Raw genomic sequence first — 27358 nt, 5'->3', positions numbered from 1 at the left:
TACAGCAAAAGTAGTTGTAGAATGAAAATACAAAGCATTGCATCATGAGGGGTAGCAAGATTGAAGTCGCATGTTCAGTCATATCCAAGCCTTCCTATATAGGCGTCTATAATGTCAAGTACAGTTTTTGGTATTGTACAGGCATAAGGTGCGCCTTCTGAAAGATGCGAACGGACAACCCGTCTTTCTTTTGCGACAGGATTTTACCCAACCATTCTAACCGGGAAGGTACCCCAAATAAAAACAAAGTCAGAAAAAAAACTTCAACAAAACTAAACCCCAACCCCCTCCCAGCAACATGTTAAGTGGTGGCAACGCTACATTTGAAAGATTTTTCACCGTCTGGTCATGTGCATGATGTTTAGAATTGGAAGAGATGCATAGGCCTGAAGGCGGACAAACCGCCAGTGGTAAACCTTGTGTAAGGAAGGCCACTAGCGGTCCCCACTTATATTCAAAGCTCTTATAATCATCGCGGAAGATGTCCGCCATTCTCTCAAGACATAGTAGTTTCCAGAGTCGCGAGTGCCATAATGAAATAGGGGGACCTGTCTTTTTCTTCCAAGCTGCTGCGATTGCTACTTTCGCGGCACCTACGCATGTCCACATAATGGCTTTATCTGCTTTGGTTTGGTGTTCGAGGGAAGGATCATGAATGCTTAAGAGGACCCCTTCCATGGTGGTCGGTATGGGGTAGCCCAGCATGGTCTTAATTTGTGCTAGAATTTCCTCCCAAAATGGTCTTATGGTGGGGCAGTCCCATCAGCTGTGTTGGGACATCACCGAGCAATCCACAGCCCCTCCAGCACCTATCTGATGTGTTTGGGAAGATTCGTTTAGTTCGGCAGATGCAGATATCAGTCCATCGGTGTTTTTAAATGCGCTTCCCTAAGCCCCAGAGAGTGATTCAATTTTGTGAGGTCGGACCATAGCGCCACCAACTCCTTATCTAAGATGTCTCTTTGTATCACCCCCTCCCACATAGATATGTATGAGGGACGAGCAGAGTGTGTGGAGGAGAGCAGAAAGTTATACAGGAAGGAAATCACCCCTCTCATAGATCCCACTGTCCTCACAAATCTTTAAAAATCTGTTTTCTCCGTTGTAGCTGCATCGTGAACATGAGGGCCCAGTGTCTGAGCTGGAGGTAGTGAAAGTGTTCATTAGGGTGTAAGTGGAATTCCCTTCTGCAGTAGTCAAAGGTCAAAATATAATGATTATGAAATAAGTTGTCTAGCATAACGCAGCAACCTTCTCTCCAGGCATCAAAGGGGACTTCGTGCAGGGCCGGTGGAAAGGCCGGATTGAAATGAATCGGAGTGTAGGGGAGGGGAACATGGTCCAAGGTTAATTCCCTGACACAGAGTCACACACTTTCAAGATGGTGTGAGTGGGAGTGCTGATATACGCACTTGCGGGTTTCTCTTTCATGGGTTTCCATATGAGGTTCCAAACCGTCCTCCCCGCAATGGTTCTATCCATATGGAACCAGTGTTTCTCCCACTCTCTTTTGAACCACTCCGTCACTATCCACAATTGAGCGTTTTTATAATAAAGGCCTAAGTCTGGTAGGCCCACTCCACCATCTGCTCTGGGACGCCTCAATATTGAAAAGGAATATGCTACTTGCCAGTATGCATCTGTTCTTGGCATGCAGGGCTGCTGACATTCATATCTGTGCATAGAACGCCGCCTAGTGTTGGGTCCGGATGATTGCACTTTGTTGTCTTGAAAGAGTCTTCGAAGTATCACGAGATAGGTGACTCCTCCCCTAGACTACAGTGCGCATAGGCATCTTCTCCATCCTCAGATTGTTTTTCGCCATTGTGGCAGAGATGGAGATAGGAAAGTAAGAGATGGCCATGCCAAAGATAATGCTGCAGCTGCGACAGGCACTGGGGAGGAGGGCGGGCGATATGAATGTCAGCAGCCCTACATGCCAAGAACAGATGCATACTGGTAAGTAGCATATTTCGTTCGAGGCATGTGGGCTGCTGAATTCATATCTGTGCATAGACTGTATAGCAGTATCTCCTCTAGCGGTGACTACCTGTAGCAGTTTGCAAAAGAGTTTTGAGGACAGCCTGGCCTACAGCAGCTTGCTGTTTTGCTTGCACGTCTACACAGTAGTGTTTTGTGAAAGTGTGTATGGTGGTCCATGTGGCTGCCTTACAGATGTCTTCAAGAGGAATATTTCCTTGGAAAGCCATGGATGCCCCCATTTTTCTTGTAGAGTGTGCTCTTGGGGGGACGGTTAAAGTGCGTTTTGCCTATTGATAACATATTTGAATGCATTTAACTATCCATCTGGCTATTCCTGACTTTGAAATAGGATTTCCTTTGTGTTGTGGTGCAAAAGCGACAAATAGTTGTTTTGTCTTCCTAAATGATTTAGTTCTGTCTATGTAATAAAGTAGGGCTCTTTTCACATCTAATGTGTGTAGGGCTCTCTCAGCTACTGACTGTGGATTTTGAAAGAATACTGGCAGTTCTATTGATTGGTTGATATGGAAATTGGATACAACCTTAGGCATGAACTTAGGGTTGGTTCTAAGAACCACCCTGTTGGCATGTACTTGCATGAAAGGTTCTTGTATTGTTAATGCTTGTAATTCGCTCACTGTTCTGAGTGAGGTAATGGCAACCAAGAATGCAACCTTCCACGTTAAAAATTGTAGTTCGCATGAGTGTAGAGGTTCGAAAGGAGGGCCCATAAGTCTGGTAAGTACTATATTTAGATTCCAGACTGGGAGGGGGGGTGTCTCGGAGGGATCACCCTTTTTAAACCCTCCATGAAGGGTTTGATTGCTGGTACTCTAAACAGTGAAAGGTATTGCCTGTTTTGAAGGTATGCTGCTATAGCAGCGAGGTGTAGTTGTATAGAAAAGTATGCTAAGTTACATCTTTGTAAATGCAGCAGGTAACATATAATGTTTTGTATGGAAGCGTCTAATGGGTTGATTTTGTTATTGTTGCAGTAAATAACAAATCTCTTCCATTTCGCCGCATAGCACGCTCGTGTGGTTGGTCATCTTGCCTCCCTCATGATGTTCATGCAGGCAAGTTAAGGTATCCGAACTCTAAGACCTCAGGAGCCAGATCGCTAGGTTCATCTGATTGGGATCTGGGTGTCTGATTTCTCCATGGTTCTGAGTTAGAAGATGGGGAGCAAGGCACAGTCTTCGATGAGGAACTACTGAAAGTTCTAGGAACGTTGTGTACCACGGTTGTCTCGCCCATGTGGGAGCAACTAGGATTAACGTGAGTGAGTGTTGCCGCAGTTTGCGTGCCACCAGCGGGATCAGCAGTGCTGGGGGAAAAGCGTACGCAAATCTGCCTGACCAGTTCATCCTTATCGCATTGCCCTGTGACAACGGATGTGGGAACCTGGCAGCTAAGTACTGCCATTTGGAGTTTTCTTTTGTGGCAAACAGGTCTACCTCTGGGTGACCCCACTCTTGGAAGAATGGCTGGAAAACTTGGGGGTGAATCTCCAATTCGTGTAGTTGTTGGCTGTGCCTGCTGAGCAGGTCGGCAATCTGATTGTCCTTCCCTGGAAGGTGTTCTGCTAGGAGAAAAATGTTTTTGGGAATCGCCCACTTCCATATGCTTTGTGCCAGATGAGACAGCTGTGGAGAGAGTTCCTCCCTGTTTCTCGATATAGTACATTGCGGTCATGTTGTCTGTCCGGATCAACACCGTCTTGCTGTACAAGTACTTCTGAAATGTTTTCAGGGCTAGGAATATCGCTAGCAATTCTAGTTGGTTGATATGCAGCTTTTTCTGTTTGTTTGTCCAGAGCCCTTGTACTGTGTATTGAAGGAGATGGGCTCCCCAGCCTGTCAGTGATGCGTCCGCTGTTAGTACTATTTGTGGAACCGGCTCTTGGAAAGGTTTTGTGGGTTCCACCACTGCAGAGAGTTGTGAGCGCGACTGTCTACCAACACTAGGTCCTTTAGTTGTTCTCGAGCTTGGTTCCATTGCCGTGCTAGGCATTCTTGTAATGGGCGCATCTGGAGTCTGGCATGGGGGAAAATGAATATGCAGGAGGCCATCATGCCTATGAGCTGCATAAAGATTAGAGCTGGCAGAGAGTGTTGTGGCAAGAATTTCCGAATGAGTATCTGCATGCTGGCTATCCTTGCTGAGTTTGGATATGCTTTTGCCACTGAGGTATTTATAGTGGCTCCCAGGTACTGCTGTGCGTGGGATGGTTGCAGATGCGATTTTGGGTAGTTGATAGAAAACCCTAGACAGTGTAGCAACTGAAGTGTTTGAGATGTGTGTGCTGCGCACTCTTGGTACGATTTCGCTTGTATTAGCCAATCGTCCTGATAGGGGTACACATGGATGTGTTGCCTTCTGAGATGTGCTGCCACTGTCGCTAAGCAGTTTGTAAACAGTCTTGGAGCCGTGGTAACCCCGAAGGGTAAAACCTTGAATTGGTAGTGTTGACCTTCTATTATGAACCCGAGGTATTTTCTGTGGGCTAGATGGATAGGTATGTGAAAATACGCATCCTTGAGGTCCAGAGTTGCTAGGAAGTCTCCTTGTTGTAGCAACGGGAGCACTTGCTGTAGTGTGATCATATGGAAGTGCTCGGAGAGTATGTATTGATTTAGGGGTCTGAGGTCCAATATTGGTCTGAGGGAGCCGTCCTTCTTGGGAATAAGGAAGTATAGGGAGTATACTCCTGTCCCTTGCTGGTGGAAAGGGACTTGCTCTATGGCCTCCTTTTCCAGCATACATTTCACCTCTTGTTGGAGCAGGGTGATGTGTTCCGTGCACATAGGATGATGTCTGGGTGGTATGTTTGGTGGTGTAGAAGTCAGTTCAAGGCAATAACCAAACTGGATAATTTTTCTCACCCACCTGTCCGTGGTAATTGCGTGCCAGAGAGGTAGGAACTGTTGGAGTCTGCCTCCGACCGGTGTTATGTGGTCTGGAGGCAGCGTAATGAAGTCACTGTTTTGTGGCAGTGGAGGCTCTGGAGTTATTGCCTCCACGTCCTCTTCCCTTATTACTGTTGACCCTACAAACTCCTCTGTTTGTGTTCTTGGTGAAGAAACCTTGTGTGTTACTTTTGTATGAGGCAGATGTTTGCGAGGTATTTCCTTGTGTAGTTGCCCTCTATTAGGAGCGCCGAAAGGAGCCTCTGTGTTGTTGAAATTGCAATGCCTCCATGGATTTAGCGGTTTCTGTGTCTTTTTTCATTTATCCAAAATGGTGTCGACAGCAGGGCCAAATAGAAAATCTTGATTGACAGGTTGGTTAAGAATGGTGGACTGCACCTCATTCTTAAAACCGGAAATACGCAGCCCATGCATGTCTGCGTAATAAGACGCTAGTGTTAATTGACCTAGCTGCGGTGTCTGCTGCATCAAGCGCGCATTTGATGGAGGCATTTGTTATACATTTTCCCTCTTGTATGAGGTCATTGGCTTGTGCTTTAAAGGGCTCAGGCAGGTGTTGCATTAGGCTTTCAAGTTGATCATAATGCGCCCTGTCGTAACGAGCCAGTAGGGCTTGCGTATTAGCAATCCTCCATGAGTTGGAGGCTTGTGCTGCTACCCTTTTGCCTGATGCTTCCAGTATTTTTGACTATCAGGGGGAGGTGCTTCCCCTGTTGTTTGGGAGTTGGCCCATTTACGTGCATTGGCCACTACCAGTGAGTCTAGTGGTAACTGTCCTCTGATGTAAGTAGGGTCTGTAGGAGCTGCCCTATACTTGTTTTCTATTCTGGGGTTGATTACCCGTGCCCTGGCTGTATCCTTAAATATGTCAGGTGCATGTTTCAGAACTCCTTTTGACATGGGAAGTGTTCTAACACTTTTTTCTGAAGTGGGGAAGGTGTCAAATAAGAAGTCTTCCTCAACAGGGTCATTATGCATATCTACATTGTGGAATTGTGCTGCCCTGTCTAAGAGTTGATTGAAGACTACGGTGTCATCTGTAGGTGACGGCTTAGTAGGATAAGAGGGTACATCAGGGATGGGGTGAGTGTTGAAAGGGTCTGTTGGCTCCTCCCATGGTTCCTCTTGTGGTTGAGGTTCTTGTGGGAAATCATACAGAGGTTGTGGCTCATCCCCCATGTTACCCTCATTGTCCCCGTGGTGAGAAGGAGAGTAAGCAATGTAAGGATTAAAGTGCGTAGTAGGCAGAGAAGCGTGGCTCAGTGGTTAGAGGCGGCAGACCCGGAAGCTGAGATCGGCCGTGGACCAGGGTTCTATTCCCCGCCTCGGCGGGTCTCGGGCTCAAAATTCCACGGACTCGACAATTCTCGCTCCGGTGCCTACTCGACTCACGGGGTCACACTCTGCGACTCTGGGCAATAGCTTGCTTAATCTCCACTACGGCCCCTCGCGGCGGGATGCCTGGCTTTCACCTTGTGGATACCTTGCCGGGGTATCTCACAGGGGAATACCAGGACGGGTTCCCTAAGCAAGCGCCTTGATACCTTCGGGTGATACGTGCGCTATATAAGTCGCAATACATTTACAGGCATGATAGGCTGAAAAGGAATGAAGGGTCTAGAGGGAGAAGTCCCAAAGTCCTTTTTCTTTAATGGAATAGGGGAATGTGAGCCAGAGTCCAAAAGCTCTTCTTTCTGTGCAGGATGGTAACTTTACCAGTGTCTGGATTGATGTATATTTTAGCTTGGTCGTCTGATGGATCTGGGTGGAAGAGTTCTTCCTCTACAGTCCTGGGTTGGGTGTTAGACCTTTTTGGGTCGGTAACACTGTCTTTTTCGACGACTTTTGGTGTTTTCCTGCTTTTTTTCGGCTCGGGTCCTTGTTCGGGGTCGACGACTGGTTCGGGGCCGACTGAAGCTTTCGGGTCGACACGTTTTTTGTGCTGCGTAGGCTTTTTGGGATGAGTGATCATTTCCGAGTCGACGTTCTTCTTCGGATCGACTGGTGTTTTCGGAGCACTTATCTTTGGGTCGACAGCTTTTTCCGGCCGTGCTACGGGCTTCGGTACGGCCCCCTTTTTGTCTGCGACCTTTGACGGGTCGATGGCTTTTGGAGCGGTCGGCTTATTCAGGTCGGCGCCCTTAGGCTGCGTGCCCCTGTTCGGTTCGACTACCTCTTTGGGGTCGACGTCTCTTGGCTGAGCGGCCTTCTTGTGGTCGACAGTCTTTTTTGGCTCGATGCTTTTTGGCTGTAGGGCCTTCTTTGGTTCGACGCCCCTCGGGTCGACGACCTTTTTAGGCCCTGCAACCTTCTTCGGGACGATGTTACTTGGCCCTGGGGTCTCTGAAGGTTTCGGTTTCGATTTCGGAGCCGAGCCGGACGGCGGGGCTGGCGAAAGTTTTTTATGATCTTGGCTAAGGCCTTTTGGCGATGCCTTGACCGGAGCCTTCGGTAACGGGCTTATTGGTGTCGGGGGCTGTGTACTCACGATTTGCCCCGGCGGGATTTCGTCATCGGAGCCCGATCAACGGTGACGATCTCTAAGTCCGAGTCTTGAGCGTCCGGTAGGTCCTGGTCATCATCGAAGATATTGTCCGGTTCTGGTGCCGGTCGCTGCATTTCTTGCCTAGCGGCCCGTCCGATCCGTATTGTTTTCTTCGACGGAAACTGGGCGCAGGCCGGGCAGGTTTCTTCCCTATGGTCTGGGGAAAGGCACTTGTTGCATACTGAGTGTTTGTCAGTATGTGGGAACTTGGAGTGGCATTGTGGGCACCTTTTAAAAGGGCTTCTTTCCATCGACGGTCAGCTCACGTGGCGTCGAAAAGGCCCAATGGCCCGCGTCGACCACCGATGGGAGATGGAAAGCTGGATCGAGTAGAGAGGTACCGAGCGAGAACAATACCGTCGAAGCCGAAGGCCTTTTGGCCTTTAGAAAGTTTTGTTTTCGATTCTGAAGTTGGAGTTATGGAGTTAGCATCCGTACCCAATGGCGGAAAAAAACAATCTGAGGATGGAGAAGATGCCCGTGCGCACTGTAGTCTAGGGGAGGAGTCACCTATCTCGTGATACTTCGAAGAGTCTTCCAAGACAACAAAGCGCAATCATCCGGACCCAACACTAGGCGGCGATCTATGCACAGATATGAATTCAGCAGCCCACATGCCTCGAACAGATAAATCGGGCCCTCCCACCTTGCCATATGAACCGTGTGAGCATGGATTTAATTTTAGGTAGGAAATTCATATCCAGATCAATAGGTAAAGCCTGAAAAAGATATAACAGTTTGGGAAGCACCGTCATTTTGATCGCATGTATTTGGCCGAGCCAGGAAATAAATAGCGGTTTCCAGCGTTTAAGATCGTTCTGAAGCTGGCGAAGAGCGGACGGGAAGTTGGCTTTATAAAGCCCTTCTACACGTGGCGTCAACTGGATCCCCAAGTATTGAAGGGAGTGGTTAGTCCATTGTGAGATCAAGTATGTATGATTTATCGAGGTAACCTTAAAGCCCGCTGTTGCCTCAAACTTGGCCAGTTCAGATTGCACCGGGGGGGGGGGGGGTGAGTGAGAGTTACGGTTCTGCGAGGGACAAGAGCACATCGTCTGCAAAATGTGATTTTGTGGGTGTCTCCGCCAAAGGGTATTCCCTTAATCGCCAGGGTCTCCCGAATGGTCATCACCAGCGGTTTAATACTGAGAGAGTGAACAGCGGGGGTGACAAAGGGCACCCTTGTCTGGTGCCTCTCGTAAGGAAAAAGGGGGCAAAACGTACTCTATTTACCTGCACCCTAGAACGGGGATGAGTGTAATGGGCCTTAGTCATATGAATAGATTTGTCTGCGAAGAAAAAGCGCGTGAGTTAGAGAAATAACCAATCCACCCGATCAAATGCCTTCTCGGCGTCCAGTCCAACGAGAACCACCGGAATCTTTCATTTGGTGACTTTTAAAAAAAGATGTATTGGGCGTCTGATATTACAATGTGTCTGGCATCCTTTTATGAAGCCGGATTGATCAGGGTGGATTAGGTCTGGTATCAGGTCATTCAGCCGGGCCGCCAAAATGGCTGAGTAAAGCTTCGCATCTCAATGTTAGAGAGCGATTGGGCGGTAGGAGGCACATAGATGCACATTTGTCCCAGGTTTAGGGATGACCGTAACAACAGCCTCGGCCATCGAGGGGGTCACCCCTCCGGCCTCCACCATTTGATTAAAAAGACTTGTCAGGTGAGGAATGAGGTCAGGTGCAAAGGTTTTATGGAAGTGAGCCGTCAATCCATCGGTGCCGGGGGCCTTGTGAGGTTTAAGGGAATTGATGGTCATGCCCACTTCCTCTGCGGTTATGGGAAGCATGAGTCTGTCATTCGAGTCTTGTGATACCCGGGGGAATTGTAGGGCCCGGAGATAATTATCCTAAAGCTCATCATCTTGTGTTTCCCCAGTGTAAAGCGCCCTGGAGAAGGATCCAAAGATGTCTGCCTTACCTTTGTCTGTGTGGACTAGCCCATTATTCTCGTCCCGTATGCCTCCAATGTATTTCCTTTCGCGCTTCTCTTTCAGTTGCCTGGCTAAATGTTTGCCTATTTTGTCCCCCTGGATGTATAAGATGTGGCGTAGTTTCAAAAGTGCGTGCTCTGCCCGGTTATTATAGATGGCCTTCAGTTTACCCCGGAGTGAGGTAAGGGTGCGCATGTAGGCTTTAGTGGGCTTGTTCTTGTGTGCCTTTTCCGCTATCTCCAACTCCATCTCAAGGCTTTCCCTCTCTTTAGCTCATTATCTATTTAGAGTGGAATTGAGTTCTATGCATTTCCCCCTTATGACCGCATTGAAAGCGCCCCAGTTATTGACCATGGAGGTGTCCTCAGGCCTATTTAATTTGAAAAAGTCTGTGATCGCTTCTCGTAGTGCGGTTCGCAGCACTCTATCTCGTGTAAGCGAGATCGGGAAATACCATTTAGGTGTAGGCATCGAGGCAGCCCCACAGTGTAAGCCGATCGAGACAGGACAGTGGTCAGAAAGGGAAAGGGGGAAGATCTTGGCCTCCTTGAGGGTGCCCAGCAGGCTTTGACTGAGAAAGATATAATTCAATCTGGAGTAAGTGTGATGTACATGAGAGTAAAATGTATAATCTCTAGACTAAGAATACAGGGTACGCCAGGCATTGCGAAAGCCAGGGTTGTGTATTCTTTGCTTAGTTTCTGCGGAGAATGAGCTAGTTTCAGATCTGTGTGGGTGGGTGGGTGCTGCCTACGTCTACTTGCCAAGTAAGATTAAAATCCCCCTTTAAGATTGTTGGACCTTCCGCAAAATCATCTATTTTGTCTAGTAGGGTAGTCAGAAAGCCCATTTGGCCAGTATTAGGCACGTAGGCCGCTATAAAGTTGCAAAGTTTACCCTTCAGTGTACCCTTGCCCATAACCATCCTACTCTCCCCGTCTGATAGACATCAGTTGAAACTTTGTCGAGGTGTGGAATAGGAGTGCAACCCCACGGTGCTTGGTGAGTGCGGAGGATCTGTAAGTAAGGGGGTACTGTTTGTGTTTAAGCCTCGATTCTTCTGCCCTCCGGAGATGTGTCTCCTGAAGCGCCACTATGTCAAAGTGGTGGTCAGTGAGATATTCCAAGATTTTTTGTCTCTTTTGTAGCGAGTTTAGGCCTTTAACGCTCCACAACCCTATAGAGAGTACCATCTTCCCAGAGAAGACTCCTCCCTCCCTCTCAGTTCCCCTTCATGCAACACACTGTGCTCAGTTTCAGAAGCTGGCACGAGTGGGTTACCCAGGTGAGCCTGCCCTGCTCGGTGTACCCTGGCCAGAGGCTTGGTGTGCTGAATATCTAAGTGAAGCTGCCACCACTCCCTTACATCTCCCCCTCTCAAAAACCTAAGAAAAAACGAAAAACACCAATCCCCAACTTTACCAACAAGATTATGCATCGGATCAATGTGAAGTCTCCGACCGTAGGTGTAACTATCTATTCGGACGAGTTGGTGGATGGCGTGACTGATGTCCCCATCCGCGCCCGTCTCGGAAGGCCAAAAGTAGCAAAGTTCGCCATAAGTGTCAGGTCTCTGACGCAGAGTAACTCGACGCCGTCCTTGACCCTGGGTCCGTCGCCAGATCGGATTTAACGGTGGCCTCCGACTGGGCAGAAGTGTCTGTCTTGGGAAAGAGCAGAGCCCCTTAATCCTTGCGAAAGCGTACCATGTAGTCTCTCGACTCAAGCATCACTTGTGATTCCCCCTTTAGCTTGTGGACCATTGCGAGGTAGGTGGGCCATTTCAGATTGACCCTTGTGTTTTACTTTGTGAGGGCTCAAGATTGTACGCAGGAAGGCCCAGCAAATCTAACCCCTCCTTCAGTTCTGTAATATGACGTTGCTTCTTTTTATACCCAAAACTCAGGCCAAACGGGTTTGTCCAGCAGTATCTGACTTTGTCATCTCGTAGTTTTGACCTGATGGATCTAAACTGCTGCCGTCTCCCTAAGGTTACGGGTGCCAAATCCTGGTATATGCTGCAGGTATGACACTGGAATGAGATCGCACTTTTCTTCCTGGCCGCCAGTAAGACAGCTTCTTTCACCTTGTAAGAGTGAAATTTTGCGAGCAAGTCATGCGTTCTGCTCCGTTCTCCAGCCGGCGGTCTCCCAACTCGATGCGCCCACTCCAGCTTGATTTTAAGTGTTTGTGGGCTAATGATCTCTGCAAATAGGCCTTCAAGGAAAGCTTCAAGATCTGGGCCTTCTGCCCCTTCCTCCAGGTCGCGAATTCGTAGGTTGTCTCTCCAAGCCCTGTTTTCTAGATCTTCAGCTTTCAGTTGGGTTTGGTGCAGTTGGTCTTGGACAGCGTGCATTTTGTCTTGCATGTCAGAGGTTCGTTTGTTGACTTCCTGAGTCTGTGTCTTCAAGTCTACCACTCAGACTCCCACAGAGTCCACATCCTGTTGGAGAGTGGCCATTCTCTCGTTGAGGTCAGTCTTCAGTTGGTCAATAGAAGCCTTAATATCTTGGCTAAGTTCCTTCCAAAGTTCCGTTTTGAAATCACGCAAGGATGCCATTCGGTCATCTTTCGTGAGGGTCATGGTGTCTGCTCAGTCGTCGCCTTCTGATGGTAGATGTTTGTCCGCTGGAGGGAAGAAGTCAGAGACTCTATTCGCAGCTTTGCTCAGTGCCTTCTTTGGTGGCATAGAGGCGGGCCCAGTGATATTCCCACTACTACCGTGCAGGTGGTCCTCAACCGCACCCTCTATTCCTGCTGTAGGTTGTGGCCCCGAGTTGCTGGTGGTTTTCGGCAGGAGTCCGCTCCTTCCCTCCCAGTAGGCCATTGGTCTCTCAGAGCGTTGTTACTCGTCCGTTAGAAGAAAGGCCTCGGCATGGGTGACTGTCTGTCGGACGCTCTCCTCAGCCTCTCCACACCTTAGGTCCCGAGTCGCTGTGTAGAGGATCGTCTGATGTTCCGGCCGGAGCCTGCTCCCATTAGCCACTCCTACAGCGATGGGGGACGTCCACACTGCCGGGGCCCGGTTCTGCATCCGTCGCCATAGCACCTGCCGGCCCAGACTCTGGAGAAAGTGCGGTGGCCGGGCCCTTCTCCCGATCCGAATGTGACTCTGCAGAGAGCGCAGGCACTCACTGTTTCATAGTAGAGAGCTGTAGCTTGGGGCAGTTTCAGTCCCCCCACAAGAGTGCCCGGACCCTATGATGCGCTGCCGTTGCAGTGGCTCACCTTCGCCTCGGGAGCCCAGAGTGGAAGGTGTGTGTGAGCCTTATGCAGCGCAGAGCATATCCCCCACGATGCTGCCTGATCTCATCTTGTCCGCCCGCTACCTTAGGGTCAGGCATGGCGTGTGTACTTTTCCCAGGGATCAACAGGCCTCTCACTCCGTACAGACAAGGCAGAATTATTCCTAATCCGATTGCTCCGTTTGTGTGGCTCGCCCTTAATTCAATGCACGTGGGGCCCCCAACGCACTGATTGGACTGGCGGTGTGGCGTGTAGCGGCAGGTCCGACTGCGGTGTGTGCACTTTGCTTCTCTGCGTCAGTAGCTACTTCATCGGTGCCCAGTATCATGCGCTTCGAACTTGGGTGAGCGGGGCTCCGATGCAGACTGGGCCTCGCGGTCACAACCACGTCAGTCGGCAGCCGTGTCAGGTTAGAGGGAGGCGGCTGCCATTTTTGGGAGCTCCGCGGCCAACCTGGCCTCCAGTGAGAAACCTACATCAGATTTTGGGGCTCCTTATGTGCACCAGTCGTAGGGCTAGCAGTCGGTAATCATGTTATTAGTGACGGCGCGGTGCTTTAGCAATTATGCACCCGAGATTCAATCGCGGACCAGGAGCCGAGATGAATTACGTCCGCTCGGCCATCTTGCCCAGCCACGCCCCCTCCAAATGTCTCTTTTAGACTCCATCTTTACCACTGTTGATGAGTATCTTTACCAAAGACTACTCTAAAGCAAACCACTGTAAACATTGCCTCCTTAGCATGGAACCACTGTGTGTCATGGCACAATTTGGGATACATAGTTTTGAGTAGTGCAACTTAAAGGAAAGGGTCCCTTTTTCTAATGGTTACCCCCACTGGTAATGAGGTTTTTCAACTGATGTGCACTGGGGCCCTGCTAACCATAAAACAAGGTAAAATGGGCTAATTATCACACAATTGGCACACACTTTAGACACCTGTAAGTTTCTAGAAAGTGGTGCCCATGGTACCTAAGGCATGTGTATTAAAGAGGGCTGCAGCATGTATTATGCCACCCTAAGGGACCCCCACACAAATTGCATTCAGCCTGGCGTTGCTGACTGCGTATCACGGTGCAAACCATTCTTGAAAACACGACATGGCACATTCACTGTGTGCCATGCCAAATCCACTGCATGTTATTTATGCAAGTCACCTCTAACAGCAGGCCCTAAGGCAGGGTGCATTATATTACATATGAGGACATATCTGCATATGCAGATATGCCACTGTGCTGTCTATTTAAATTACTATATGGTACAAGTGGACAGGGAAGCCATCTTAAGTATATGTATTGGGCACTGGTAATTACGAGTTCCCCAGCTACATGATGGCTTCACTAAAATCTACGGTGTTTGGTATCAAACACCTTGTAATACTAAACGCACACTGATTCCAGTGGTGGATGTATTACTACATGCACCTAGAGGGTACCTTAGAGGTGCTTCCTGAAAAGTACCAGGCTCTGGTGTGCTGGACAGTGGCTGCTCCTCCGCAATAGCAGAGGAGCGTCGCCCCACTGCGTTTCAGCGGAAACCTATGGTGTTTGGTATCAAACACCTTGTCTTAACAAATCCATACTGATCCCAGTATTTGGATTTATAAAGACCTGAACCCAGGGGGCAATTTAGAGGAGCCCCCTGAAACCCACTAGCCCTCTAGTGTTCTGACAGACTGGTATTGTCCAGCCTGCCACCACAGACAAGTTTCGGACCCCCTGCAGGAGAGAGCCCACTCTCTCTGTAGCCAGAAACAATGCCTGCTCCAGAAGAAAGTGTTCACACCTCCTCCAGCAGAATTACTAATGATTTTGCATATTAAGGCCATGGACTTCAAAGCCCATGCAGCCTTTGATATGCGACCCTGGCTTCCCCCAGACCTGGTGCCCATTTGGTACCTGGACAGGTGGGAAATTAGCTATGCAGTAGGTGTGTTGAACCACCAGGCTAGTCACACTCCTATGGTGGGTTACCTGATGTGCTCCACAAAAGAAGGATTCCATGATCTTGTTTTTGGTGGAATTAGGAACTCTGGGACAGGGTAATGCCCACTTCCCACAAGAAGTGCTCACATAGGAGGTGTAGTGACCCCTTCACTCCCCTTAAAACCCATGACACCAGGACCTCAGATTCACCTGAACAAAGGAGGACAAAGAAGAGCCGAAGAACGCAAGAACTGAAGACTAGCTGTGGACGTGGCACCAAATCTGCCTGCTTCTGTCTCGACAATTGCAAAGGCTTGACTTTCCCTGCAGCTGTGAATCCTCAAAAAGCCTCAAAGGGCTGCCAGTACTTCGCCAACTCGTTAGCATCTCCCTTAAAGTGGAGAAGCCAACTTCCCTGCAACCACCGACTGCAATGTCCAGTTCACTGATCTGCTGACCACAGTGTCCACCAACACAGCAGCCGCCAAGGAGGAGGTCACCATGCTCCAGGGGGTCAGATCCGTCTTCCTATCAAGTTTGGAGAAGCCAGGACCCCCAGGAGCCGCCCTGCACCATTACCTGGGGTACCGGACCCCTTGCAGCAGTCATGGCTTGCTCAGTGTCCAGCCTGGACACCAACACCACCAAGACCGACCTACTGATGAGGGACTTCAGCATCACTGAGGCCAGCACCGAGAGTGGCCCTGCTGTCCTGTTTTGTCCACATCTCCAGGTCGAGCCCAAAAGTGAGAGCCTTCAACGCAAGCAGCCTGCTGGACACAACACCTCTGCACCAGATTCCCCAGCCTGAGTACAAGCCTACCAACGGTTCACCCTAGCTCCAAAAACCCTCAAGAACGGAGTACCCCAATGGGTTCTGACGGACATGTCCCCAAGACCCCACTTGCAGCCATTTGCTATTACAGGTTTTCTCCATAGACTTCAACTGTAGCATTTGAGGCTACCCTTGCAACCAGCACCTCTGCACCCGAACACACCAGGGCAGGTAACCCAAAACTGCTGGTGGCCTTGTCCCCTACTTACCTTAAGTCCAGAAGAACTATCCCTTTAACTCGATTGCAAGTACCCCTATGCAGTGTATGTTTCTCCTATTGGATAACACCACCGCGTTCGAGGCTCATGCCTCAAATCGGAAAGGCTGTATTTTCTAGGCTTTCAGAAAATCGCTAAACTGTAAAAGTACTTACCTAAACTCATAGATCTTGGTGTCTAAATGAATATAAAAACCAATGCTTTTTTTAGGTCTCGCTGGAGTTAGCATCCGAAGGATGCGTCCAGCTAGGAGACCTATAGCCGCCCATCTCGGGGTAATTAGGGACAAGAGGGTGTTACGAGCTTCTTTTGCAGATTTGGCTGGATTTGGCTGCGTGCACGCGCTTTTGTTTCCAGCTTTCCGGAGCTGTTGTGTTAGCGTGCTTTCAGTTTCGTTTACTGTCAGAGTTGTGGCTTGCTACAATCTGCAAGCCGACGTTAACTTCCTTTCTTTGACACATATTTTTTCGTGGTTTTTTTTTCGACCACATATTTTTACGTGCTTTTCATTCCATTTCACGTTTGTATTCGTTTTATTTCAATACAGCTTTCTTCCAGCCTGCAGCTATTTACTTGCATTTAGGCAGTTCAAGTACGTGCTTTTCAACATGCTAAGAGCATTACACGAGAACTGATGGCAAAAGTAGACGTTGCGTTACATGGCAACGGGGGTACTAACGGGGGTACTATGGCCTTCTGGGCTTCGGTGCACAGCCTTCCCCCAGCTTGCAGCCATTTACGCTGAGACTTCCTTTTTTCGACCACATATTTCTGCGTGCTTTTCACCCCATTCTACGTTTGTATTCGTTTGATTTCAACAAAGCCTTCCGCAGCCTACAACCATTTACTTGCATTTAGGCAGTTCAAGTACGTCCTTTTCACCCCATTGCACGCACAAAATGATACACATCAAAACTAGTAAAGAAACTATAACTTGCCATGCCAAATGAAACGCATTATTGTATTCTGCACTACGTCCTTACATTTAAAATTCCATTTACCCCTATCAAGCCTCTAACAATTCACCATATTTCTACGTGCTTTTTACTCCATTTCACGTTTGTATTCGTTTTATTCGCTTGCACATGGGCAGTTCAACACAGCCTTCCCCCAGCCTGCAGCCATTTACTTGCATTTACGCTGTTCAAGACATCCTTTCCCCCACCCTACAGCCATCGACACAGTTTCCGCTTTCATTAGAAGTAGACGGTTACAAAACACAGGGACACTTAAAAAAGATACTAAGCAGGCGCTGCCACGTGTTATTTCAGTTTAGTGACAAATGGTCACCCCATCACAACATCCGCTGCTTCGGATACAAGAAAACAATCTCAGCTGCGTGATCTCGACTTCCACTAACTTTACTTATGTACTTTTGTATTTATTTAGGCCTTTTAATATAACGCACACTTTACCCGAAGGGTGTTAGAGCGCTTCACAATAGGAACGAAAATAATACATGGTAAGAGCATTACACGAGAACTGATTACAAAAGCAGACGTTGAGTTACATGGCAACGGGGGTACTAACAGGGGTACTATGGCCTCCTGGGCGTCGGTGCAACTGCACTTGCTGCATTATCGATGCTCACTGACCGTTTGAGGACTGTTATGCGTGTTCTGGGCCCCCATCATCCCCATGCCCCCTCCCAAGGCCAATCGAACACCCAGAGCGCGTCTGAGGAACATTATAAACTGCCCCCGCTTCAGGTTGAGTAGGCAGGCTGACTTGACGCAATCTTACTCTCGTAGTGAGCTGCCTGCTGTGGCGGTGATAGTGGGCGCGGCAGCAATGAAAAAAAATGTGCGCGCGTTCTTCCACAAACTGCCTCTATCCTACCAAAATTCTGCCCAACCCAGTGTCTTACAGTCCGCCCACCACAAACAAGTGTCTAAGGCTGCCGCAGCACACAATGCAGTACCACCATTAACAATTCTATGAATGCCTAAGACCCCTAGTTCGCATCCCCGCCACCCCACATATACTTGAGCCCCCACTCCACCTCATGGAAGAGCACACCTTTTACTCCTGGCTCCCTTTGCCCACAATCCCTCCAAACGCTTTCATATTTTCCTTCCCTGCGCCTGCGGCCTCCCGTGGGCCCGCCTTCCTCAGACATTGCACGTAACTTTCTCGTGCTCGTCCTCAACACCCCCCCTACCCGTCCCACCTACTGTGGTCTCCTAGACACCATGCCCCCTGCCCTGTTCTGACGTGACAGTACAGTACTACTACCAGAGTAAATTAGTACTAAACATACCTGTGGCGAACAGACTGACAAGGGCTCACTTGAGACAGCGGGAGGCGTGGGACGAGAGGCAGGGGCCCATTCACACGGGCTGCAACAGCATTCACGGCCTTTTGTTTACTCATTTTTAACCTGCTTCGTGTTACGCATACTAAATTACTACGAGTCAGGTTGAGTAGGCAGGTTGACTTGACGCAATCTTACTCTCGTAGTGAGCTGCCTGCTGTGGCGGTGATAGTGGGCGTGGCAGTAATGAAAAAAAATGTGCGCGCGAACTCGCACAAACTGCCTCTATCCTACCAAAATCCAGCCCAACTCAGTGTCTTACAGTCCGCCCACCACAAACAAGTGTCTAAGGCTGCCGCAGCACACAATGCAGTACCACCATTAACAATTCTATGAATGCCTAAGACCCCTAGCTCGCATCCCCGCCACCCCACATATACTTGAGCCCCCATTCCACCTCATGGAATAGCACACCCTTTACTCCTAACCTCCTTTGACAACAATCCCTCCAAACGCTTTCTTATTTTCCTTCCCTGCGCCTGCAGCCTCCCGTGGGCCCGCCTTCCCCAGACATCGCACTTAACTTCTTCGTGCTCGTCCTCATAGTACTAAACTTACCTGTGGCGAACAGACTGACAAGTGCTCACTTGGGACAGCGGGAGGCAAGGGAAGCGTGGGACGGGAGGCGAGGGGCACATTCACACGGGCTGCAAGAGCATTCGCAGTCTTTTTATTTACTCATTTTAAACCTGCCTCGTGTTAAGAATATTAATTACTACGAGTCAGGTCAAGTAGGCAGGCTGACTTGACGCAATTTTACTCTCATGATGAGCTGCCTGCTGTGGCGGTGATAGTGGGCGTGGCAGTAATGAAACCACCCCTCTAGTGACGCTACCATTGTTATATCAATAGATGCACGTTACATTAATGCAAGACATATTGCATTACTAATGCTATAGGTGTCACAATTCCAAAAGTTAAAAATATTCGCATTTTACATAAATAAACTATTAAGTTAGATATTTTCAAAACTACCACAAAAAACAAATTGCTATTTACAATACTAATAACTAACTATTCGAATGCGAGACCTATTGCATTGCAAATGCTTGTTCAAATTGGTGTTGCATTTCCTTATTCAGTGTATGTCTCATTTAATGACTGTGTGTGCAAAAAATGTCTAACACTGCCCTCTGGTAAGCCTAAGGCTGCTCAACCACACTACCACATATAGAGCACCTTAGGATTGCTAGAGCAAGCCCTTGAGTGCTAATACGGTATACCTGGACTCTCTGCACAGTGCACCTCATTGTGGAACACTATATAGAGAGCCAGCTTCCTAAACAACTGTTGCCATTTTTATAGTATCTTTGTGCTGTTGGCTTGAGTGCATAGCATGGTCTACTGGTAGGAATGTGTGCCAAAGGAGAGGCTACTGAGTGAAGCGATGCAGTACTGTGCTGTGAACTTCTACCAATCCTTGTAATGCATCTCCTAGCTTAATGCAACATAGCCTTCCCCGGTCTTGTAACAGTATCATACCAGTCTCCATATCTGTGTTCCTGACATTACTTACCATGTATTCTTGTACAAATGTCTGTGTACTCCCTGTACTTATTGCTGTTGACTGGAGGTTCCATGTAATCCCAGTGAATGGCATCATGTGGATAAGCTTTACAGGTATTAGTTGTTGATACATTGTGAAGGTCTATGCTGAAAAATCCCAAATAGCAAGTAGAGTATTCGTGGTGTTACTGCACTCCTAATGACTGTGTTCACCTGATCCTTGTGTATTTTTGCCCTTGGTGAAGATGTGTTTCCTGTTCTCTCATGGTACTTTTCAGTAGTTTGAACCTTTCCACCACCAATCCTTTGCAAGTGTCTCTGTGTTAACCTCACTTTACTACTCACTTCATCAGATGCCAAACTGTCTATCCTGGACTAAGACTACCGTTATCCATTGAAATGTCAATAATAGAGTCTCCTTATTCTACTTTTTTTTCTGCTCTGTGAGGCAAGTTCTGCCGTGGCGTAAGGCCAGTCTCCACCAGCGTAAAGTCTCCTGAGACAAGTTAAGTGTCTTGCCCAAATGTACATGCTGCCGTTCTACTCGTCCTCATCTCAGAAATACTGCTGCTGCTTGTCTGTAGGTGCTTTTGATTTGTGACTGGGCAAGTTCAGCTCCAGGTTTCGGCGCCTCTACGGTGCAGCCATCCAAAAAGGAGGACACTGAACACTGCATGGCAGCAGTCAAATTTAGTTTTGAACACAAAACCTTCAGGTCAGCTATCTGAATGTAAACCCACACATCTCTTTTGAGAACTCGACTTTGTTCCTCAAGTAAGGGAATCGCTAGGTTATCAGATGAAGAAAGCACCCTTGAAACAAGCTGCCCACACGTTGTCCCCGATAGTAATCTTCGGATTCAGGAACCAACTTCAAAATCTACAACAGTCCAATTTAATTGAGACCAATCCAAAATGATTTGCTCCGGGATTAGCCAAAAAGGAAAATATTGAATATGAGTATTGAGCACATTCTGATTCATATTTACCAGAAATAATTTTCTAGGTAACAAATTCACAGTACCTTTAACTACAATCCTGATGGTTAGGTCCTATTAACAGAGCATTTCACTTTCTTTGTAATTGAATGCTTAAAGAGAAAGTTAATAACAAAATAGGATAACCTAAATTGCCCGCTAAATAGGTTCGAGCAATAAGACATCTGGTTAGTCTACAGTATCATGTCATGAGAAGCTGGCGCCACAACCTATAAAATTTGTATTGCAAAAAAAATAAATAGCGTAAATACCTTCTGTTTAGTAGACCTTAGTGGACTGTGGTGGCTATTTCTGTTCGGAGACCATCCTCCCCTAACGACCCAGAGTAGGAATTAATTGGGTGGTTGGAAACTGAGAATGAACCTTGAAAGTTTCCCAGTATACAAAGCTATGTCTCAAATGTGGGTGCTTCTGCCAGCCTCTGCTGCCCAATCGCTCTGGCAGCTTTTGAGATTAATTTCAGTTGAGTTGCAAAGGAATCAATACACAGCAGCAGGAGTAACTCCGCTCCCAGTCAGGGAGAAAGATAAAGGGAGAAGTCCTCAAGAACAAGACTAAGGCATTGCCCAACGCTATGGGTAAGAAAGTGCAGGACACATCCGTGGCACCACAAAGGCAGTGCTAAGTGCATGTTCAACATGACCGTAGCATTGTAATGGTCAAACAGGGTTCATAGACATTATTCTATAAACAGATATACCCTAACAACGAAGGTGGCATAAACCACCACAAAGCTACAATGATTAAATCATCTTTATATGAATAGAAGGTGGGAAGAACCAGTTCCAAGGAACACGTACCAAAAATGGTACTAAAAGACTTCTGACGGCCTTTATTTTATCTTCCTGTTATGTATGAATAGTACTTAGAATGTTAGAATGATTGTGTTTTTCCCCAAATGCATAAACGCTGTTAATTCACAGCAGCGAGTCAAGAAAGGAAAGAAATAAAATCAGTATTACTTAAGATTAGGACTACCGGTTATATGGTATTTAGTTTTTTTTTGTCAATTCCGTCTGTAGTAATCCATATTTATTTTTTAGCTTTCTTATTGTTATTTATTCATATTTATTTTGTTTTGAGAATAAATGGAGTTGTAAAATGGTATATGTCCACATTTAATGAATTGATAAGCATGTTGTTTAACTGATAAACCTGCACTCATATTTTGATGCCAGTGACAGTTTTGCAAACTAAAGCAGCCATATACAACAAAACACTATACCCATAAGCAAACACAAAATACTATATGCAGGTATTACATTAAATCTCATCCTGCTTTTTTACCTCCCCATGCTGTCTATTTGTCCAGCTGTTGGCTTGGAATTCACCAAAAACAGCATGGACAGTCACTCACACAAAGTACAATTTTCTGTCTTTTTCTGCTTTTAAAAATAAACACAGACAGCAAGCACATTGTTTTCTGTCCGTATTTATCTGTAAAAATCAGTAAAAACGAAAAACTGGGAGCCTTACTTAAGATACTGTGTGTAAGTATGACAATGATTAGATCACTAAAGAAATAGTTTTGCATATTAGTTATAACGTGTTGTGAGAGACTCACAGTGGACCAAACAACTATTGTGACTAAATCTGCACCCACCTGACTTATGATCGTGCTCATCATCCGACTGTCTGCGCTCATCATCTGAATGTCTGCGCTCATCATCTGAATCTTTCTTCTTCTCCTCATTGTCGGAGGTCTGAAGCCTCTCATCATCATCAGAGTGGTGCTTTTTTTTGCCATCAGAATGCTGCACCTTTTCCTCATCCGAATGAAGAAAATCTACATTTTCATCATCAGAATGCTGTTTTTTGCCATCATCTGAATGATGGGATTTCTCCTCATCATCAGATTGCTGCGGATGTTCATCATCAGAGTGCTTCTCCTCATCGTCATCTGACTGCAGCAACTTTTCATCATCAGAATTAAGTTTTTCTTCATCATCAGACTGATGGTGCTTCCCTTCACCATCAGAATCTTGCTTCTTTTCATCACCAGAACTATCCATTTTCTCTTCATCATCAGATTGATGCAGTTTTTCATCGTCGGAGTGTTGCAACTTTTCATCGTCTGAATGTTGTAGCTTATCCTCATCGTCAGAGTGCATTTTTGCATCATCAGAATGCTGCAGTTTGTCCTCATCATCAGAGTGTTGTGGTTTGTCCTCATCATCAGAATGCTGCAGTCCATCTTCATCATCAGAACCATGTTGCTTATCTTCAACATCAGAATGCTGCACCTTTTCATCACCTGAGCTCTGGATTTTATCTTCATCATCCGAATGTTGCGGTTTTTCCTCATCATCTGAATGATGCAGCTTTTCCTCCTCGTCCGAATGCTCCAATTTATCTTCATCGTCTGAATGATGGGGTTTTTCCTCATCATCAGAATGCTGCAGTTGGTCATCATCGTCAGAATGCTGCATTTTCTCCTCATCGTCAGAATGCTGAAGTCTCTCATCACCAGAGCTGTGAGCCTTCTCATCATCAGAATGTTGTAGTCTTTCTTCATCTTCAGAATGGTGTCCTTTCTCATCACCAGAGCTATGAATCTTTTCGTCATCAGAATGCTGTAGCCTCTCCTCATCATCAGATTGCTGCGGGTTTTCCTCCTCATCCGAGCTTTGCATTTTCTCTTCATCTGACTGATCACTTTTGTCTTCTCTTTCCCACTTTTCATCATCAGAATGGACAGCTTTCTCAGATTCTTCTGCATCAGAATGATGGCTGCTGTTATCTGACCTGCGCTCTTCATCATCCTCATTATGACCTTCTGAACCACTGTGCTGTTCAGCATCTGACTGTTCACGATCCGAAAGAGGAGAAGCTTGAGAATGAATGTCTGATTTTTCAGATCGGTTGTCACTTCCACTATGATGAGATTCAACCTCCTCTTCGCTGTCATCACCAAAAAGTTCCTTATTGCTGGGCTTTAATGCATCACGATCATCCTCCTCTTTACTCCTTTCACTCCCAGACGAAGGGCTCCCAAAGCCAGTATTATCTGGTTCGAAGTCTGATCCAGATTCGGAACCTGAAAAACAAATTACACTGTAAACATACAAATTCTTCAACTAAATAAACAAAAATCTTCTAAATTGTAATAGAAAATGGAAAAATGCATACAACTAAACAAATCGAATTGGTGAAGTAATTAAGATTTTAGACATTCCCAGTGTATTAGCATTTGCTTTAATAGGAACCAACCTAGTGTAGCTGCATAAATACAGCAGCAGTGTATTTACCTGCTGACATAGTAGCATATAACAACAATCCCCAGCTGTGGAGGAATGCGTCTTTAACAATACCAAACACTCAGCAGTTTACATAATAAAAATATTATAAAAACGATAAAAAAAATATATTATACAGTAAAAAGGAATACGTTCAGCATAAACATAGACTCCTTTCTTGGTACTCCGCTCCTAGCTAATCACTCATTTGCCAAGCAATTACAACTCTTTTGACTAACAGCATGAATGTCTCTTCATAGGTTCACCACCGTCAAAATTTTGGTTATGCACTAGCCTTATTGCTTTTGGACTGAATTCTTCTCTCAATTACTTTTGACCACTGTGCAACCCTTTACTGCATTACCGCCATCTTCTACATACCACTTCACAATTATCTCCCTTATGGTATTGTTTGAAAACATCCTATTGCTTTATCGGCTAACCCACAGGCACACTCCCAATAGCCACTTCAAATTTCCCTGCATCCACGAGAAACCACTGTTTACCATAGTGCAGCATTGCATACACGAGCTGGTGCCTGTCAGGAGTGGGTAACGGTCTTCATTTTTAATCTCTGATGGAAATCATGCTAGTGGGCCTTGGAGCTTGTTCGTTTCCACACACTTGCAGAGTAACCTCCACCTACAAACCCATGGTCCTTTTCAGCCAGTTTCATTAAAATCCTATGTCCTGGTTTATGTATTCTCTGAACGAGTCATTCCCCCTGGTAATATCTCGAGACAGGAGCCATCTTAAATTGGTATTTCCGTTATATGGTCTTAAACAAATATGCTAGCTATCTTGCTTATGATTTTAATTTCAAAACTTTTTTATTGAGTTTATAGATAGGAGAAAGAAAGAGCTACAATATACACACATCCCCAATGCACATATCCCTATTAAAACAAATGTTCATGAGTAAACAACTTAACTTTAAGAGCTGATGTGATGTGAGGTGGATAGGATCACTTGACATTTGCACACCATCCCAAAACTACTATATAAAGAGTTGATTTTACATAGAGATAACTAATATTATGTCGTTATGAGAAACAGTATGAAGTGATGGAGAGCTATCGCTGGGACAAACTGAATTTATCTATTAGAATGAACTATGCTGTAGAGATTATTTAATGGAATATTAAGCTAAAATGTCATTGAGGTATCTTTTGGGAGATAAAGAAGGAGCTAGGGTAGAGGGCGAGGGGGGAAATGGTGTGTGTCAAGGCAAAATAAATGACATGATAATCCCAAGAATTTTACACCCTGGTTATTGTTGGAGGTGTGTATATAAGCATCTAGAAAGTGCCACCTGTTAGTTGAGTACCTCAGGCTATCCAGTTGGTTTATATAAGCAGTATGGGTCCTACATATAAAGGTAACCCTTGTCCACTATGTGTGAAAGGATTTATCGTTACAGGATTTCCATTCACACACAATTCATTTGGTCTAAATTGTAAGCAATAAATTAAGTAAATGTTGGTCATCTGTGATAAGAGTGAAGATGCTGAACAGGCACTAACATAATTGCCAGGAAATCTAATACTATGTGGGCTTCAAAGATGCTCTTAAGGCAGATTGACAGGGCTCGACAAATCCGAAAAATGGTACTAGTCCTGCAGGTCTAGTACCATGGAAAATCCCCTCGACCTGACTCCAACCCACTTGACCTCTGTCTCTGAAAACGGAGCAAAAGTGACAAGATAACAAGATTTAAAGGCATGTTTAGTGCTCATTTCCTTGTGAGCAATAAAAATGCCTTTAAATCGTGTTATCTTGTCACTTTTGCTCTGTTTTTAAAGACAGAGGACAAAAGTTAGTTTGATTTCCTACTCGCCAGAAAGGGCGAGTAGGACCTATAAATAGCTCGTCCTCATCCATTCTCCCTCGCAAGTGGATTTGTCGAGCCCTGATGGATAATTGCTCCTTGGCACGGTTTAATAAGACTACCACTGAAGAACATCTGTTCAGTGTCACCTTTACATGTTTTACAGTTCCAGCAGATGTTTAGTTCAATTAGGTTGAGCTTCTTTCGGTCACAATTATGTGTATCAGAAATAGTTTTGCTTTGGGGCATGGCCAACTGCCTGAGAAAATGGTTGCACACTAACACGGTTCCGGCTCTGAATCCCTAAACCCTAAAAATCCAAAAACAAATCTGTGCCAGTGAGTCACCAACAGACCCGAGCCTGTGCCGTGGAGAGCGCCAGCTGCGATGGACCACAAGAGACGGGCCAAATACCTGCTCGGAATTCACTGAGGCTCGCAGCCTGGGCACCTCTGTGAGCTGCGGTCTTGCGTACTCATGCAGCTGAAGGGAGTGGCCTAGTGCGAGAGCTGTGGCAGCGGAAGTCTGGCTGAGGGCTGTTGGGGCGCATCTGTTGATCAGCCGTGGCCGATGCTGGGACCAGATACGTGGTGGAGAGCGGCCCCTATTCACCCGCAATCTGCTGTGGCGTGCCTGTGAGGCACCATCTGCCCCAAGCCGGAGCAGTAAACATTGCCGGCCAGGATCACCCAGAAGGAACAGGCCAAATATCTGCCTGCAGCTGCTGCCGGGATCTTGCAGCTGGGACCTGAACCGTGGTGAAGAGCGGCCCATATCTGACGGCAACCTGCTGAGGCGTTTGTCCTGGCTGAAGGTGAAGCACGCGAAGGAGGGCTGGAGGTACCATCGGCGGCCACATAGAGAAGACAGCTGGGACCTAAGGGTGACTACACTAACTAGCGGTAGGGATCTGCATTGACCTCGTGGGGAGAGAAGCGAATAAGGCTACACTGTGTATCGAAAAGGGGTGCCGGTGGAGAGCTCCCTTTTCCATGCTGATTTTATGAAAATGGATGATCGAGTGAAAGAGGTGGAGGAAGTAACCAATGGTCAATCCACCAACACTAAGGCCCTGGAAAAACAAGTTGTTGTACTGCAAACCACCAGCAAGGCCCTCGAGGACCAACTGGATGACTACGAAGGTAGGGCCAGAAGGAACAATGTTAGAATTCTTGGGGTTACTGAGAGAGCTGAGGACCATGCCACTGATTTATTTGTGGAGGACTTAATTACTCAACGTTTGCAGCCTAAAAACCTCTCCAACTACTTCTCCATCGAAAGGGTACAACTAGTACCGGGTGGAAAACCTAAACCTGGACAACCACCCAGGCTAATACTAGCACGTGTCTTTAATTTTCAAGATAGGGATGTGATCCTACAAACTGCACGTTGTGCCACTCCTCTCAAAATTGAAAATAACATTGTCACGTTCTTCCCAGACTTCACTATGAAAGTACAGAGACAGCGAAGGAGTTTTCTCAAAGTCTAAAAAGCCATTAGAGATAAATCGCTGACTTATGCAATGCTGTTTCCTGCAAAACTCAGGGTGAAGGCAGAGGGTAAAACGTGGTTCTTCATGGAGCCGGGGCCGGCCTGGGCTGGTTGGATGAATGGTGACAAGTAGGAGGTCCGGACAATCCTGAAAGGTGCAGCAGACAAATGGGGAGAGAACAGAAACGGACTGCAACTGGTCAAGAGCAAGATATCTCACAGATAAAGACCCACTGTTGGGTAGATAGTCTGCCCCACCATAAACTATGTCAATCAGACAGCTTTCTCAGAGACCGACCAGGGTGAGAATTCGGACTTCCTAAGGACATATAGATTAATTGAAGGGCCTACAAGTCG

General features: G+C 46.8%; 1 protein-coding gene across 1 annotated transcript in view; it reads right to left on the bottom strand.

Moving 5' to 3' along the window:
• The window catches only part of LEO1 (LEO1 component of Paf1/RNA polymerase II complex), a 215090-nt gene that overhangs the window by 173729 nt on the left and 14003 nt on the right, over positions 1-27358 (bottom strand). The window contains exon 2 of the mRNA XM_078684833.1: positions 22050-23483. Within this exon, the coding sequence (XP_078540959.1) occupies positions 22050-23483 (1434 nt within the window). The remainder of the gene's footprint in view (positions 1-22049; positions 23484-27358) is intronic.

Source organism: Lissotriton helveticus, chromosome 3_2, assembly GCF_964261635.1.
Source record: "Lissotriton helveticus chromosome 3_2, aLisHel1.1, whole genome shotgun sequence".
NCBI classification, from domain to species: domain Eukaryota; kingdom Metazoa; phylum Chordata; class Amphibia; order Caudata; family Salamandridae; genus Lissotriton; species Lissotriton helveticus.
The sequence above is the reverse complement of the archived record's forward strand: the minus strand, read 5'-3'. Positions and strand labels throughout refer to the sequence as shown.